At 42.1% G+C, this 16897-nt stretch overlaps 1 protein-coding gene and 1 long non-coding RNA gene across 4 annotated transcripts; one reads left to right on the top strand and one right to left on the bottom strand.

The window, feature by feature from the left end:
* Window positions 1-3737: 3737 nt before the first annotated feature.
* LOC129374312 (uncharacterized) lies at window positions 3738-6730 on the bottom strand. The gene is made up of 3 exons (XR_008607487.1): window positions 6614-6730; window positions 6391-6496; window positions 3738-4913 (listed from the first exon to the last, which is right to left on the bottom strand). It is a non-coding gene; the product is annotated as an uncharacterized LOC129374312 (long non-coding RNA).
* A 108-nt stretch (window positions 6731-6838) lies between these two features.
* LOC129374311 (GRAM domain-containing protein 2B-like) lies at window positions 6839-15367 on the top strand. 3 transcript variants are annotated; one of them, XM_055052673.1, is made up of 14 exons: window positions 6839-6953; window positions 7542-7676; window positions 8796-8883; window positions 8975-9044; window positions 9125-9228; window positions 9317-9412; window positions 9492-9563; window positions 9970-10050; window positions 10209-10320; window positions 10858-10974; window positions 12963-13053; window positions 13198-13302; window positions 13380-13464; window positions 14613-15367. In XM_055052673.1, exons 1-14 carry the CDS (start codon window positions 6880-6882, stop codon window positions 14649-14651), a joined length of 1269 nt encoding a protein of 422 aa, XP_054908648.1. In that variant the 5' UTR covers window positions 6839-6879; the 3' UTR covers window positions 14652-15367. The 3 variants fall into 3 exon arrangements, with proteins under 3 accessions (XP_054908648.1, XP_054908647.1, XP_054908649.1); XM_055052672.1 differs by having other exon boundaries at window positions 8793-8883; XM_055052674.1 differs by lacking the exons at window positions 6839-6953; window positions 7542-7676 and adding an exon at window positions 7701-7881 and having other exon boundaries at window positions 8793-8883.
* Window positions 15368-16897: the final 1530 nt, after the last annotated feature.

Genomic DNA, 16897 nt, shown 5'->3' with positions numbered 1-16897 from the left:
CCGCCGACACACAATTTAAAACTAATACATCCATCCAAATGTGATTACTGGTGAAAAATGCTTTTCAAACATGTCAAATCCTGATGAAAAAACAACCTGGAGACGTCTTCCTCTGCTTTCGCTCATCTGCAACGCATCCATTCAAAGTGCATGTCATGCTGCAGTAGATCACCTGGCCTGTGAATTCTAAAAAGAAAAAGAGAAAAAAATTAAAAATTGGCCCTCTCTGTGTGTTTTTCAGCCTGCCTAGTGCCAAAGGCCTCAGAGTCTCCAGATGTTCCCTAAATCATGCTGGAAGGCAGATAAGAAATCCGCTTTCAACAGATGTCTTGTGCCTGGACTCGATGATTTATTAGCTATGAATGATGAGACAGTGCTCCAGTGTCTTGCAGGCCGACTGGCTTTTATCATTATGCAGGCAGCTGTGAATCTGGGTGACATCACGTCAGCGGACGGGCGCGAGAATGAGGCGGCAACTCCGCTTTTCGCATTTTTATGTCTTTGCAAATGCAATGGATCCGAGGTGACCGGGTCTCCCTCTCTCTCTCCCTCTCTCCCTCCCTCTCTCTCTCTCTTTCTGTCTCTCTCGCTTTCTGGTTTTTAGTTTTTTTCTGTTGCTTGGCTGGAGTGTGACGCAGAATGAGGGGAATGTGGAGCCGGGGCAGCGGAAGACTTGCGTCGCAGCTGTTGTTTTCAGCTAAAACGCCAAAAATGATCGTTTTGACAAAATCGTCCCGACTCGGGGTCGAGGGAGTTCTCATGGCAATAAATGGGCTAAGTTGCAAAGCGCACCACTCAGTAGAGAGGACTTCAAGTCCGCAAGCAACTTTTCTTAAGACTTAACATGAAAAAAAAACAATAAATAATTAAATTTATAGCAAAATTTCTAAATTTAATATTTGAACACAATTGATGGCATGTCAGTTAATGTTCCTGAGGAGAAAAATATTGAACAAGTCAATGTCTGTAATTATTTATATAAAATTTGAATTGCAACACAGTGTGGAAACTATGTAAAAGTTTAGCATTTGAGCTCAAACTAGCGTCAATGCTACGCTGATTCCAGTGTTGTGCAACACTGGAATCAGCCGACGCTAGCATTCACCTAGCATTTTCGAAAGCTACTTTGTAAGAATCATTGAGAAAAGCAAAACTTAAGTTTACTGAAACCTTGACAAGAGTTCACATGCTGGCGTCAGCGTTGCATTTTTGGGAAATTGCTCCACAGGAATCACAAAAGTCATTGGAAAGAGCAAAACGTTAGTTAACTGAAACCTTTCCGTGTTTGTGAAGACTTTTACAGAGGATGCTGACCTACAGAAACACCTGTTGATGTCTGTCTGTGTATTAACGTCATTAAGGGAGGAAGGTCACACTGACCTGATGAGGTGCATCGTTGTCTTACTTTAAAGCTACAGGGTTTCTGAGCAAACAAATGATGTTGGTTTCAAAGACGTACCAGACTGCAAGGTTGGTATTGGCAAAACCTGGGACGTCCCTGGTTTTCACAATGTGTTTTCACCATCTAAAACGTCAGGCTTTGCAAACTTTCACTCGGACAATCTCAGCGGTTAAAGGAATTGGAGGTAAGGCGTATAGTTCTGGGTCGGGGGGGTTAGCTTGTGTCTGACAGCAACAATGACTGACAGAAACAGTGAGGGACTTGGACAGATGAGAGCCAAAGGTGGCGGGCGAGAGGGCGCACAAGGGTCAATGCATCGCCTGTGCATTGAGTGTGGCCCAGCAGCTGTATGCATAGGGGAGCCCCTGCCTCCTGCTCTGCATGTCAGGGGCCGTGATTAATGACCCCGCAGGCCCTGCTCCCAGCCCCCTCCCCGCCGCTTGCGCCACAGAAGTCACCGAAGCCACTTCTCGTTTTGGCTAATGGACGCGGCCGGGGTCGGACGGGCGCCCTGAGACGAATGCGTGTGCGGTTTACGCGAGGAGACGTGAAACGAAAACCAATTTTCCCTCCTCGCAAAACAACGCATTCCGCTTTTGCAGGGCCCGTGTGATTCTGGGGGTTTCAGAACGATGATTTCTTAGATTACCGTGGGCGCTGTGCAGTGTCGGGGCTGAGAGGGCCCCGGTGCCTGTGTACTGGTTCCCAGCTTGTCAGGCAGCTGTCGAGGAGTGATTTATGACCACTAGACTCCAACCTGTCTTCACTGCCAGTTCGGTATTGTTACAACTGACAGCTAATGAGGCCAGACATGCTTTCAAGCGGAGCACTTAACAGGACTTCAATCTTCCCCCGTCACGAGGACCATTTTTTCTTTTTCTTTTTTTTTCGTGCACACACTCCTTCACACGACAGCCTCCTTTCTCCATGCCTTCCTTGTTCTCCGTCTTTCCGTGTTGCGGCCGTATGACAGGAGCAGAAAAGGCCTCCGCTGACAGAAAGAGATGTTTCCCAGAGAGAAATGGCAGCAGAGAGTTTCACCGTTCTCTCCCTCTGACAGAATAGCTAATGCTCTATGTAACCGAATTATCGACTCACGTTTTGCTTTTTAACTTTGTGCTTCGTGAGTCAGAGAGCTGCTCAAATTCACAATCTGAAAACAAAACGAATGTGTCTACAAGACATTGTATCCGCCTGAACTGAGAGTCCTGGCAGAGAGGGAATTACTCGGAAATAAGCCAAGAAGCCCATTGCGGAGATCCACAGCTTAGATATAGAGTCTGTTGACAACATAAATCCTCAAATCTGGACTTTTGGAAGTAACATTGTTATAAAAGGGGGGTGGGATATTATGTATTTTCCAGGCAGATAGTATAATTGTACAGTACAATCAGCTAATTATGTGACCTTCCATTGTTATGAAAAATGCTATGTGCATCAAATATGACTTAAAAAAAGTTTTACTTCAAAGTTGAGTGCCTTTAAATTAGGTCTTTGTCTGTTTATATATATTGAGACCCTGATGCAAAGCTGAAAAAAGTTGATTTTACATAATGTTGCTTCTTCAAAATGCTGGACGAGAGAGCCAGAGGCGCTGGCGTTTGCAGGCCATTTGATGGAAACGGCAAACATGCGGATGAAGCCTCGTTGGTCAGATGAGACCAAACTTTGAAAAAAGACAAGACAAAAAAAAATACCCCACCGCTAAAAACAAACTACCATGCCTTCTCCGTCCAATCACATTGAGCTTGAGCCAATTTGCAGGTTTGCTTTAAACGTTTTAAACATTCGAAAAAACATTTTTTTACGTGACTGTGTTCACAGATACACCGACTTGTGGATTTTTCCATTGAACATAACTCCACATTATTTCTGGGAAATTCGCCTATACGAAATTTTTTTTTTTTGTAGAGCGTAATATTTGATGCTAGTTGACATGCCGTTGGCTGGCGGGTGCAGAGCAGCCAGTCCAGAAGAGGCATTTATTTTCCTTAGTACTGATTGGCAGAAATTAGGAAGACAGTAGATGTTAGCTTTTGTGTTAGTGCTGAGACTGCTTCCGCTGCGTGCATTAATGCACTTTAAGGTATATCTTATGCATAAATTAATAAATTAAGAGGTTATGAGTGTTACTACCAGGGGTCTCAAGTATTAATTGATTACAGGCATGCTGCTGTAATTATACTTAAATATGTTTTTAGAGGCTGCTAACTACAAGAGTTCAACATGACACACATTGTACAATCTTCATTACAAAAAATGCTGTAAAAAATTTATTGGTCTGTCCAAGTAAAGCACACTGACGTCTGTGATCGTGAGGCGAATAAAATGTGGAAAAAGTACAAATGTCAAAAGCAACAACATTTGAAACAGATTTCTTCCAGGTTTAACGACGATGCTTTTCCACAGCCTGCACTAAAAAAGGTCAAAAATGTTGTCAAATAGCAATTGGGGGGAAATGAAACTAAATTAATGTGGTAATTCCGTGACTGAAAAAAAAAAATCTAATAAATTTACAAATAGCCTCGCTGCTTTGTGAAATTGTCAGATTTAAGGCACAGTTCTCTCCACGTTAGCTCTCTGAAAGTAAATTTGGCTCCTTGGGCCACAGAAGGATTTTGTAATGAAATCAAAGAGCAGTGGGAAAAACTCTTGGCTGAGGGAAGGAAGGGCTGGCAGGCATAACAATTATGCAGAGCCGGAAACTTTTCAGCACCTCTTACTTTTTTTGGACGACGGTTTAAGCCACAAATTGGAACTGACTTGAATATACAACTTAGATTCATAAAAACAGAGATGTGACACTGCTTTCTGGTATTTTTATTATTATTTATTTATTTTTTTACATTTTCCTCCCCTCTGGAGAGATTACCGCTTAGTCAAAATTATGTTTCTGACAACTGCACTGCTTAAAGGAAAAGAAAGTCAAACCTATTATTCACTCATCAGGGTTTTTCCCCCCCTTTTTGCTGTTGTTGTTGTTTGTTCCACGTCTTCCAAAGAAAGGTCTCCGGATTTATGAAATGATCCAGTTTGATTGCAGTGAAACACTTTGCACTGATGTAGGTATTTTGTTCTAACGTCCATTAATCATTCCTGGGCCGTCAGAAGGCCGCGGCCGCTCCAACGCTCTGCAGCTCGCCGTGTTTCTGGTGAACTTTGTGGCTCAAACGAACATTTGTTTGTCAGGCGAACTGACGGAACAAACCTACGTACAGACCTCAACGCCTCTTTCAAGCCTTAGTGAGTGAATCAGATGTGATCGCATCGACTAAGCGACGTCGGTCTCGATGCATACCGGTTCCGCTTCAACATAAAATCAGTCACAGGGTCGGTGGCAGCGTTCCCACCTGTACGCCAGTGTTCCCTGTCAAGCATGATTAATGGCAGCCTCGCTGGGCGCTAACTTGCATTGCGTTGCAGGCTTGCACCATTGTCTCCTGGACAGCGAGTCCCCCGTTGCCCTCTGTCCATGAGGCCACGCCGTCGTCGCACGGTGCCACAGCGACTCCTGGAGTCACGAGAAGGGAAACGAGGAACAACACTTTGAATTTGTAGTTAGATGAAGGTGAACGTCTAAACACTGGACTGTTTAAGATGCCCAAATAACTTATGTAAAAAAAATAAAATAAACACACAGAGAAGCGGTAAAATTCTTTTGGATAATCATAGCTAAAAAAAAACTTTTATTGTTTGACTGTAAAGGCAAATAATTGAATAACCCACAAAAATTCGACTAACTTTCAGGTTTGATGTTGGCCAATTTGGATTTGCAAATTATAAACAAATGTAAAAATTTCAAAAGTGTAATGAAAATGTAGGAAATCGTGTTTCACTCTGATGTCAGACTGTACAATCAGGTTCATAACTAGATTTAGAAGAGCACAAACAAATAATCAATAATCCAAACATATTTTTTAGCACAGATGGATAGATGTACTGATCGAAATCATTATTTTACTATTATGCCATTTTTTAAAAATGAGGATTTCAGAGCAGATATATAGCATTAGCGTCTTATATTAGCAATTAGCATCATCAGACAAGTCAGCTTAAAAAACAGTGTGTGTTTGATAAAGGAGACTTGTGGGTGTCGGATCACAGGCCTGCAACTTGTCCACCTTGAATTAATCAAATGGCAGAATTACTTCCTCAGCAGCTCTATGCAATCTTGCTAATCATGTCAGAGCATCATGTCAGAGCAGATGCACATTTAAAAGTTCCCGGACAAACCCCCAATTTCAATCCTCTCCTCAAATTGTCATTTTAAAAAAAAAAATTAATTAGAGGGTGTCTGCATGTTGTTTCTCATCACCGTGAAATTTTTTCGGGGGATTTATCATCACAAGACAAGTTCCACTTAATAATTTTTTCGAAAACCCCAAAAAGTCACTTTATGTCAGAATGTTTTGCTTTTTTACTTTGCAATTTTCTGCACTATTGGTATCATGAGAGCATCAATAGACATAAAAACTTTTGAAAACACGATAAACTGTGTCTTCATGTGGCTGTCCGGAAGAAACGTATTTTAAAATTGGCAGGTTTTTTTGAGAGCAGTGTCTGGAACTGTAAGAAGTTGCAAAACCTTTTTGTAGCAACTTTTAATATTATTGCAATAAATACCACAAAATGTCATCATCTCTTGAGTTCATTTGGCACAATAATCCTATTTTTAGTCGCTCTCTTATCTGCAGATGATCAGTGGCTGGTGAGAACCTAACACGTGTCTCAGATGTAAACTGTGTGTTTTAGCTCAGTTTGAAACAACTAAAACTCTTGGAAACGTGGTTTTACGACTCTTCTAAATGTTTCCACTGGTAGAATATTGCTTGTTTGGGGTCATTTGTCCTGCACAGGATTCACAGCAACTATGTGCTGAATGTGGAAATTGAGCTTTTTGCAATATAACATTTTTTTATTACTTTTTTCCCCCGCAGAATACATAAAGTAATATAAAAAGAAAAACCCACCGATACACAACTGCTTACCTTGTTTGATTTTAGCACCGGAAGGACGAGAGTTTCCAAAAACGCACGAATCACATATTAGTTAGATTCTGCTGCCCCCTGCCGGAACTGCGTGCGACCTACACCGCTACATAGTGTTTTAGAACATTAAAAAAAACGAAAAACTTTTTCTTTTTTTTTTTTTTAAAGAAGAAACGCTCATTCAAAACTCACGAATGTTCCGCACAAAAAATAATCACATTACATAAATTTGCCGGACTTTATTTAGGACTCCGCTCTGCCCCGCTGCTCCCTCCTCCTTCTCCTCCTTCCCGGCTCCTCCTCTGGGCTTCTTCTCCGTCCGTCGAGCCGCGGTCCCGAACCACACGACCAGAAAGAAAAGAAAAGAAAAGAAAAGAAAAAAAAACAACTTCCCAGACTTTCTGAAAACCCTCCGCGCAGGGGCAGGAGGGGGAGGAGAGGAACCGACGGCGGCGGACGAGGAGACATGAACCGTGAAGGACGGTCCCGATGAGCGAGCCGGCGGACGCTCCTCTGACCCCGCCGCCCGGCCCGGATCAACTGTCCCGGGGGAAAAGCTTGACGTGAGTCTGGATAAAGATGCCAGGCAGAAGGGCAGGCCTTGCATTTCTTTTCCCTCCTCCTCACTTTAGTTTGTTTGTGTGTTGCTTTCTCTCTTTTTCTTTCTTTCTCTCTCTCTCTCTTTTTTTTTTTTTTTTGCTTGAGTGAAAACCGTCCAGACGCGATGGGACAACCAGCCGCTGTTTCGCTCCGCGTGCAGATGAAGCGGACGTGGCGCGCGCCACGACAGAAATCCAAGACGTGCAGAAACTTTCCTGCAAAACGTCCCGGGGGGCTTTTTTTTTTTTTTTTTTTAACTCTCCATTGTTACTTTTAAAGTGTCTCATGTCAGCCCTGCTGGTGGCGCCCTCTAGGGTCCAATTTACGTGCAGGACCAAAACAAAAAAAAAGGGCTTGTCTTTATTAATGCCTCCTGGCTACATGTTCAGTTAACCATTAAAACAACAACCGCAGCAGAGGGAGGCGAGTCAAAGCCTGGCAGCAGATGATGCATCGGTGGCTTCACCCAGGTGTGAAAGGCCCGCATGCAAAAAGTGTAATGGAACACCTTCTCACATGTCTGACTGTGCTCTCTGCTCCTGCTCCCTCAGGTCCTCGGAGGGGAACAATGAGGAGGAGAGGAGGCAGAGGAGGCGTGGACCGGCACCAGCAGACCTCCAGCTGCCGCCGCCGCCAGACTCCGAGTCAGAACCGTCAGAGGGCAGGAAGAAACCGGCCAGCGTCAGGTGACCACCACAGAGCATCACGGCTTTTTTTTCTTTTTTTTCCCCCCCACTATCAATCCTCATGTTTAGTGTCAAATAGCTTTATGTCAAACGTTCTGTATACAAGAGGCTGAATGTTTGTAACGCTGCAACCTCACAGGCACGGACCTGCAAGGTTTTAAAAACGCTGCGATTCACACTTTACTGAGCAACAGGAATTATATCTGTAAGTAAAGCAAGATAATTTCCTGTTTGTTTGTTTTTCAGCTCTATGTAATGAGGCGTTTGTCGGGTCGTGTTTCTTCTTCCTCGTACAATATCACTTTTGATCCTTTGTAATCTCTCTGCAAACTATTGCTTCAACTCAAGGTTTCGCATGTGCAAAGGTGAAAAAGAAAAAGGAAAAAAAAAAACCCTACCAAGGACTGCTGGACTTTATTGCAGGTTCATACTTTCATGAAATGGGTGAAAAGTCAAGAAAACAAACCGATTATTCCTACAGATGCGGCAAAGTGTCGGATTGACGGCGTGCACGTTTTCTGAAAGTGTGCTTCAGCTTTTTACATTCTTAAATGTCACTTCAAAGCTGGAAAAAAAATAGACTTTTAAAAATCCTTGTGTCCTTTTCTTACACAGCAAATTGAGGCTTTTTTAAAAATGGGGGCGTGAACTTTTAATTCCCACAGATATATGTGTAACGCTGCAACCTCCATTTTTTGTCTATTTTCTTTTTTGGGGGTTGTTTCACATCAGAAGTGGTCGTATGTTCTGAGCATCAGCGTGTGCCTCTGTTCAAAAACTTTTCCAAAGCCTTCGGTTGCTGCACACTGCTGGCAAGCTTGCTGAAACACTGTTGCCACACTTTCTCAATGTCGTCGAACCAGGAGCGCCTCATTCCAGTCTGCTCCTAAGAATAGTTTTGAAGTTTGTTGAAACTTTCCAACTCCTCCAATTCATGAATCCTGTGTGGGACCGAAGCTCTGTTTTCAGATTCCCTTGCCTGCCTTGAGCCAAAGCAGCCTCAAAGTAAACACACGTTCAGGATCCGACGTTTGCGTTCGGCCGATAACGTGACGTGCAGCTTCCCCGTCGTCATACTGTGCTGCCCGGCCGGAAACTCTGACCTCTTTCATCCAGCAGGCAGAAATCCGTGGAGCCGCCGTCGCCAATGCTGAGCCCGAGCGACTTTGAAACCAAGTTCAACCGGAAGAAATCCCAGACCAGCCAGGTAGCGATGCGTTCTCGAGTCCCGTTGAGCTTTTCCACCTGTCTGCTGCTCTGTGACGATTCCGTGGCGTGCTCTCTCGTTTTTTTCGCAGTTGTCAAAGACGAACGCACATTACCACAAGCTGTTCAAGGCGGTCAGCAAAGATGAGCTGCTCAAACAGAGTAAGCTCTGTGTCCTCCTGTTTTGGGTGGCATGTTTGGGTTGTTTAATTTTGGAAACCGAATGCGTTTCTCCCCACCAGGTTACACCTGCGCCCTGCAGAGAGACATGTTGTATCAGGGCAAAATGTTCGTCTCGCAGAACTGGATCTGCTTCCACTCCAAAGTCTTTGGCAAAGATATCAAGGTACGCCACAGAAAGACTGCAAACAGGGTACGTATGGCAATTTTCCAACACCGATCAGTTGGCGTTAATTGTGCTTCCTTGTTGCCAGATTTCCATCCCAGTGATGTCGGTGAAACTCATCAAAAAAACAAAGACTGCGTTATTAGTGCCAAACGCTCTTGTAATTGGAACTACAGACATCGATGTAAGTAAACGGTACAATTGGCGTTCTTCTTGGAATATAAACATAAAAGTGATGTTTTCTTTTGTCTTTTTTTTTTTAGCATGTCTTTGTGTCATTTCTCTCTCGAAACAACACCTTTAAATTTCTGAAATCCATCTGCCCTCATCTGGAGGTAAATAACATCCTCTTGAAATGTCAACAAACGAGTTAGTTGCATTTTTAAAGGTCCTTTTAAAATACCTTTTGTTGTCGCATTGTGGCTTTTTGTTGTGTTATTTCATGTGGATTTTGTTGGCTGTTTGGGGGCATTAAAAACAGGTAATTTGTTAAATTTGTAGTTACTTAACACAATATAACTTTTGAAATATATTACACATTTTTAGTCCCCCAAAAATTCAGGTACTACAAAAATATAACTGGTAATTTATGGAACCAGTATCTGAAAATAAATAAATCAATCAATCGTTCAAACAAAAAAAGTAACAATTTCCAAAAGTACTATCTGGTTTGGGTGTTTGTAGAGATTTCCACCAGTAGTTCCAGTTATTCTTCTAAAACCCGGCATGTTGTCATTGCAGGTGGATAAGATAAGTAGCAGCCCTGTAGCTTCCTCCTGTGAAAACAGCTTCAGAGCTAGCTGCCCCACGTCGCTTCCTCTGGTCAGTAAGGGGTCTGGTCCTTCCATTTTCTGCCATGTTTGTTCAGGACAAATTTATTGTACCTGGTCCATTGTGTTGGAATGCGGACGTGCATTGTTGTCGTGTAACTCAAGACCCCACCGGCACTTGCTGTGTGCTGTGCTGCGTGTGCGCCGCAGGACTTTTCGGGAGACTTCTGCGACCTGGATGGAGTTGTGCACCAGAGGCGGCAGGACATGATGGAGAGCAGCAGCTCTGGGTCGCAGACTCCAGATTATGATAAAATAAGCGGTGTGTGTGTTTTTGTTTTTTCCAATAAAATACCATGGACTACATCTTCATTTACTCTGCTCACAGTAACAAAAGGTTTCAGATGTCATAGTCTTTGTTTACGGCAACAAAAACCAAGTAGGACTCTTTCTACAACAAGAACAGTTTGCAGAAAAACTACTAATCCCCTGTAGGGACTAAAATAATCTTCAACAGTTTATTAGCTAAATAGACTGTTATGGGTTTTGGGGTCTATTTAGCAAACTAGACAAGCTACTCTATTTAGAAAGTTGACGATTAACTTAACTAGAAGTCTATTTAGCTATTAGCTAATAGACTAGTTGCTAGTAAGCTATTTAGCTACAAGCTAATAGACTAGTTGCTAGTAGTCAATTAGCTGGGAGTTAGAGTACTAGCTAGTCTATTTAGCTAATAGACTCCCCTCATGCTTTCTCTGGCCTTAAATGGCAAGAGCACTTGTTGATTTAAGTATTTTAAGGTAGTGTTAATATTTACTCAAGTAACTGGGCTGACAGCTTCTCTCTGTTTATGTCACAGACTTCAGCAGCCTCCCAGACACATTTCTGAGTGCAGCAAAGACCAGAGAGGTTTCGGTCCACGCAGACATTCACCTCCAGAACCCGAGCCAAAAGCATGGAGCCGCACTAAAAAATGGTATTTAAATCCGAGAGTAAAAAAAAAAAAAAGTCTGTTTAACTGTCATTGCCTCATTTTGTCCTGATAGATATGAGAGCAACATGTGTCCCGTGAGCACAGTTTGTCTCTTCACCACAGGGGGTTGTTCAAAGTGAATTTATTAATTTTTAATGTCTGGAGGTTATCTTTTCATTTGCAATTTATTGTGTCGTTTATAATTTCTTGGTGACATTTTTTCTTTGTCATGATAAGGTGCCACGATAAATTCCAGCAAAGTTTGGGAAAAAAAACTGACTAAGATGTTATTTTTACTTTTTTCTCGACTGTTTTTTCCACGAGAGAATGTATCGATATCAGTAAATTCAGAGATTAAATGATTAAACGAAGTCTCTACGTTTAATTTATCACTATATATCACCATTCAGTGCGTCCTGAAGAAGCTTATTTCAAATAGGAATGTTTTTTAAGAGCAGCATGTAGTCACCTAAAAAATACGTCAGTCGTTTTCAATACATTTGTTTCATCGCAACTCTTTGTTTTCACTATAGTACTGCAAAATGTTGTGATAAATTGTAAGTCCATATTATCAAAAAGTGGAAGGAGCATATTACATGTGTCAGTTTTCAAGTCATACCTTCGATTCTCAATTGGATTTAGTCCTGGACTTTGACTGGGCCATTCTGACGCCGTAATTTAATGTTTGGAGTCGGTCGCTTCTCACACAGTTCAAGCCGCTCCTGCTTTATCACATAGACCGCGCTTATCTATGTGTATACCTCTAGGCAAGGAGAGTGGATGCAAAGTAAACGCATTCTTGGCATATTGTTCAGGTCAGAAGCTACAAAGCAGAATGTTGCTTGTTGAGTCGGCCTGATGGAGAGTCTTGGGAGGCATCCCAAGGTCGTCTTTATTCATAGCAAAGCTGACCGTTTCCAGGCTTCTGCTACATCTGAGCTGCAGTGCGTCCAGTCAAAAGGCTACTGTCCATGTCAGCGTTACCTTGAAGTGCTGAAAAGTGTTCTATTGTTTTTCTTCCAGGCATGGATAAAACAATGGAAAGAGAAAACAGGATTTGGGAAATGTTTGATTTTGATATTTTACAGATTTGAATTTTTGGATTTTGACTTTGACTGAATGCACTCGTTCAAAAAATTTTAAGGCGCATCATTATGTGAAATTGACTTTTTTGAGCTTGCCATCATGTTATAATGTTATTCCCTCATCAAAAACCTGGAGTGTTACCTTGATTCGTTTGTGCATGTGTGAGAAATACGTTAATCTCCATGGCAACCACTCAGCTGAGCTGAATGTCTGGGCGGAGCCGGGTCCGCCTTCAAAGCCCAAGCTCCTCCTCAGAACTCCAAGCTTCCACCTCACAGCACATCCCCCCGTCTCCCACTCAGCTCCTTCAGACTAGCCAGCAGCAATTAGCAAACATCTGGTAAAGCAGCGCAGCTGCTGAGCTGATCATTAGCGATGACTTCCTGATTGCGTAGTTTCAGAAAGAGCACGCAGACAAAAAGTCAGATTTCAAGGCGTCAAAGTCAAACTTTATTTTAAGTTATATCTGACATATAAAGTACATCATTTTTATGAGAACTGAAGGTAACATTGTCACCTGATTGTACTGTAAAATGGCTCTATGTAGCTGGAAAATTACATAACACTTCCACTTTAAAAGCAGCCAATGAACAACCTGTTTTAACTTCCAATGAATCTTTACCTGGACTTGTGGTACAGAAACTGTTTCTGAAATGCCAGATTTAGCAAAAGCAAGGCTAACGTTCACAAGCTATTATTTGAAGAACTTTTCCCCAACATGCCAGAGAGAAGTAGCGCCCTTTTAGCGCACTCTCGACTACAAGATACATTAAAATATGAATTCTCGCTATTGAAAATGTTAAAAACCCCTGGATGCATTTTCCTACTTTCCTACTTCCATGCTGTGAGGTACTTCCTACCTCACAGCATGACATGTTTGCCCTCTTTTTTATCTGCGACTGCAGGCCAAAGCAAGCCGCCACATGGACTTGCACCAAAAGACTCGTCCTCGCAGCCAAAGTCTTTACACGTCATCCTCTTCATCTATCTGTTCTTGTGAGTAATCGCCTGAATATCACGAGTAGTCAACCAGCCGCTGTCTTTCTGCGCGGCGACGATTGTTCTGTGTGTAGCAGATCGAGGATTGCAACACGCGCTGCTATTCTTTTTTTTTTTTGTCTTTTTTCTTTGTCTCCACAGAGTCAGCGTTCTTGTCTTGTCCTCTTGTTACATGGCCTTCAAGATCGTGGCTCTTGAGCACCGCCTCAACTCCTTGCTGTCGATGGGGGAACTCGTTGATAACGAGTGAGAGCCCGGAACGTTTCAGCACCGTGCTTTCGGGTTGGCCGGGGTCTGCTAAATCGTTTCAAAACTTGTTGCAGAAATGCTGGGGGCCAGAGGTCGCAGGTCGAAGTGAACGCTGAGATCTACGGGGAGCTTTCCACTAACCTGTTCAAGTTGGAGAAGGTTTGCTCTGCTCATTTGCTGACTGCACAGATCTATCGCGTTTTAACTCACCGTTATCACCTCTTAGCCTAAGGCTAGCAAGGTGACCGTTTCAGAGGACCTCTTTTAAGATTAGGACAATCATGTTGCAGAGTTACTATAAACGTAAAACACAATCTGTTCATGTTTGCAGAGTAAACATGAGTCCGCCTCCCACGGCAGAGCGGCTTCGGCTAGAATGACGACTGTAAACAAGAGGGGAAGCTTTTACCTGGTTCTGTCCAGAGAGAACAAGAGTCCGCTTTGTCTGATATGTACATCTGGGAACTAATCTAGAAATGGAAATGGTTTACGGCCTCAAAAAAGCTTGGGCTGTCCCTGTGTGAAAGATACAGTTTTAATTCGTCCGTAAGGCTTTTTCTGCATCACCTTTTTAAGAAAATCCCTTCATACTCAGGAAGTAAAATAATTCCTCCTGACTGCAGCTAAGACAGACTTTGCTTTCATAAAACATTTCCAATGATCCCGGGCCCCGAGATCTCGGTCAAAAGACTCTTTTCACAAAACGGTTCAGTGTCTCGGCCTGAAAGATTCACCCTGTCACCAGTTTATGGATCACGAGTGGAGCTGACCGGCTGGGTCTGAGGGGCACGTCGCCAAATAGCAGTGTGCAAGTGATTAGTGGAGCTCAGAGATGCTTGAAAGTCTTGACGTCAGTTATGTTCTGATGTGGGTATCTAACAGAAATGAACAAAATAAATAAATAATCATCAGTTTAATTAAATAATTGAGAGAGGACCAGATTTCCTCCACAAAACTATAGGTAACCGATAAACTCATACAGAAAACAGCTGCTGAACGAAAAAGTTTAGCTTGGACATTGATGGCATATCATCACAAAGTGGAAGGAGCATATTACATGTGTCAGTTTTCAAGTCATACCTTTGATTCTCAATTGGATTTAGTCCTGGACTTTGACTGGGCCATTCTGACGGGCCATTAGTTGATGAGCTAAGTCTCCATAGCTATCTATTCAGCCCATAGAGATGACAAATGGCAAAAATCAACTTGCCCCGCCCAAGACCATTGTTCTGTTTTAACAGAGATACAGCGGCCTATTGTAAACGGCTAATCAATGTCCCTCTGTCTTGTCTCTCCTCTTGCTGTAGATTCAGAGGAACCTCAGGAAGCTTCTGGAGGAGACTTAAAGGAAGACCTGCGTATGTGTTTCTGTCCAGACGGAGGCCTGGCTGGTAAATTAGAGAGGCGGCGGGTTCCTGTGCGGCACATTTGGTGGCTCCGTTGCCAAAGCCTGGACAGCTCACACGCCGAGAGCTCAGTCTTAAAAAGCTGCGTGAACGTTCGCTGTGCAATAATAGCCTCTCTCTGCGTTTCCCTCAGGACTTTTCTGTCTCCCGTTTCAAAACAAAGCAGTGCTGCAGCTTTACGGCAGCATATTTCGTGTGCTGTATTTTAGCTGGCAGTTTCATGGCAATGGTAGGTTGTTTTTTTTTTGTTTTTAACACACTCACACGTAAATATCTATGTATATCAGAATGACCATGAAGGTTAGGTTCATAAGTGCAATTGTCAGTGTTCTGAAACATTTCTTAAAAGGTCAAAGGTCAAATAGTGCTCTCTTTCGCTTAGAGGTGAAATGCCAATAGACTCTCAGCTGAAGATGTTTGCACAATATAGGAAAGTACTTTCTTATGGTGAAAAAAAAGTCCATAGTGCTTTTGTAAATATTTGCTCTAACTCACATGAGTGGTATGTTTTGAAAAAAAAATTTTAATAATGAGATTATATTAGGTCTATTTATCACAGATGTTTCGCTAGAAGACTTGATTAAATTTGAGAATCAGATGCTTTGATTTTGTAATCGGATAAATTATGTTCACGAGAATAAACTTTCTTCCTCAGACTTTCGCTGAACTGAACTGAAACCGGAAGAGCGGTGCTTAGACATACGCAGACAGTACGTGTTTGTTTTGCGGTGCTGGTATCAGTTTTCCAGAATCAGCTGAACTTTTGCCTCGACGGGGTCGTCTCTCGTCGGCAGACGGCGGGTTGCATCAGGTTGGTGTGGCGGTCGGCAGACGGCAGTCAAATGAATGCAAAAAAGAAAAAGCAAAGATATCAATTAGCTCATGTATTGCCCGAATAAGTGGCGGAGGCATAACTCTATTTGAGGCTTGGATGCTGAGCTAATCAAGGAAAATTTTAAATGGTTGCAAATGCTGAGCCAATACAGCGGGACGTTAAAAGTGACTCCTCCACAGGCTATACTGGTTGTGTGAGAGGTGAGAAGGAATCCAAGGGTCACCACCACCAAAGGCAATCCTGAAGAATGTAGGCCAAGCAGAGAGCAACATTTCACAGTGCAGCAAACACTGCTGGGTGCAGGTCACGGAGGAAGGCTGTTCTGTGATCAAATGAAACAAAAACATATCTGTTGTTAGGCCACAATAATATAGCTTTCAGTTAGTTTAAAAAAAAAAAAGAAGAAAAACATTCAACGCCAAATCATCGTCTTTGTGGGCCTGCTTGAAGAAAAGAACATAATGGTTTGGTCCTTTGTTAGCCACTGGGACAGGGAGGCTAATCAAAGCCACTGGTATTGGGAATAAAAGAACACTGAACTAGCAACATCGGGAAATCCGAAGAGAAACTTAATCCTGAGCAACATTGGACATGGCAAGGCTAAAGTGGTGAAGAAGTGTTTGGATCCTTTAAAAAAAATGATGTTTTTAAGTGTCTCAGCTAGAACATCTAGCTAATCAGTGGACAGAGCTAAAGATTAGCTAAAGATCCTTACACCAATGGAGACAATTGTTTGGTTTCTTCAACAGCCAATAGAGTTTTTTTTTTTTATTAATAATTGAGAAGCAGAAGAATAATTCTGTATATTTGAACAATGTTTTTTAATTCTAAATAAAAAACAACTAATTTTTATTATTATTATTTTTTAAAAATATTGTCTTATAGAAATCAGTGAAGTAGGTGAAAGGTAAAAGGTAAGAGTTCAAAAGTCAATATAACTCCTCAGAACATCAGTGGAAATTTGCAAAAGGCTCACCAGCAATTATTAGAAGAGTTGTAAAAATGTTCCCATTGACTACAGCAGTAAATATTTCTAACTTAAAATTTTGACTAAAATGGGAATAAAAACGATATATGTATTTATATATATATTTAAAATTGACCCAGCCTTTTAAGCTTTAAATCGTGTTTTTAGGGATACCGGTCTAATTTTCTATCAGAAATAAACTTACTGTTAAAGTGAAGTAATTTCTGCTATTAATATGACAAAGAGCGTATAGATAATTTTGAATGAACTATTAATATACAGACTATTAATATAGAGTGAATTTGTACTATTAAATGGAGTGAGACACTTTCTGGAAGGAAAGATATTCTTCATTGAGAAAAAGTGAGTCAAAGAAGCACCTGC

This window comes from Poeciliopsis prolifica, unplaced genomic scaffold (assembly GCF_027474105.1).
Source record: "Poeciliopsis prolifica strain line A6 unplaced genomic scaffold, Auburn_PproV2 SCAFFOLD035, whole genome shotgun sequence".
Lineage (NCBI taxonomy): Eukaryota > Metazoa > Chordata > Actinopteri > Cyprinodontiformes > Poeciliidae > Poeciliopsis > Poeciliopsis prolifica.
This window is presented reverse-complemented; position numbering and strand designations above follow the sequence as displayed.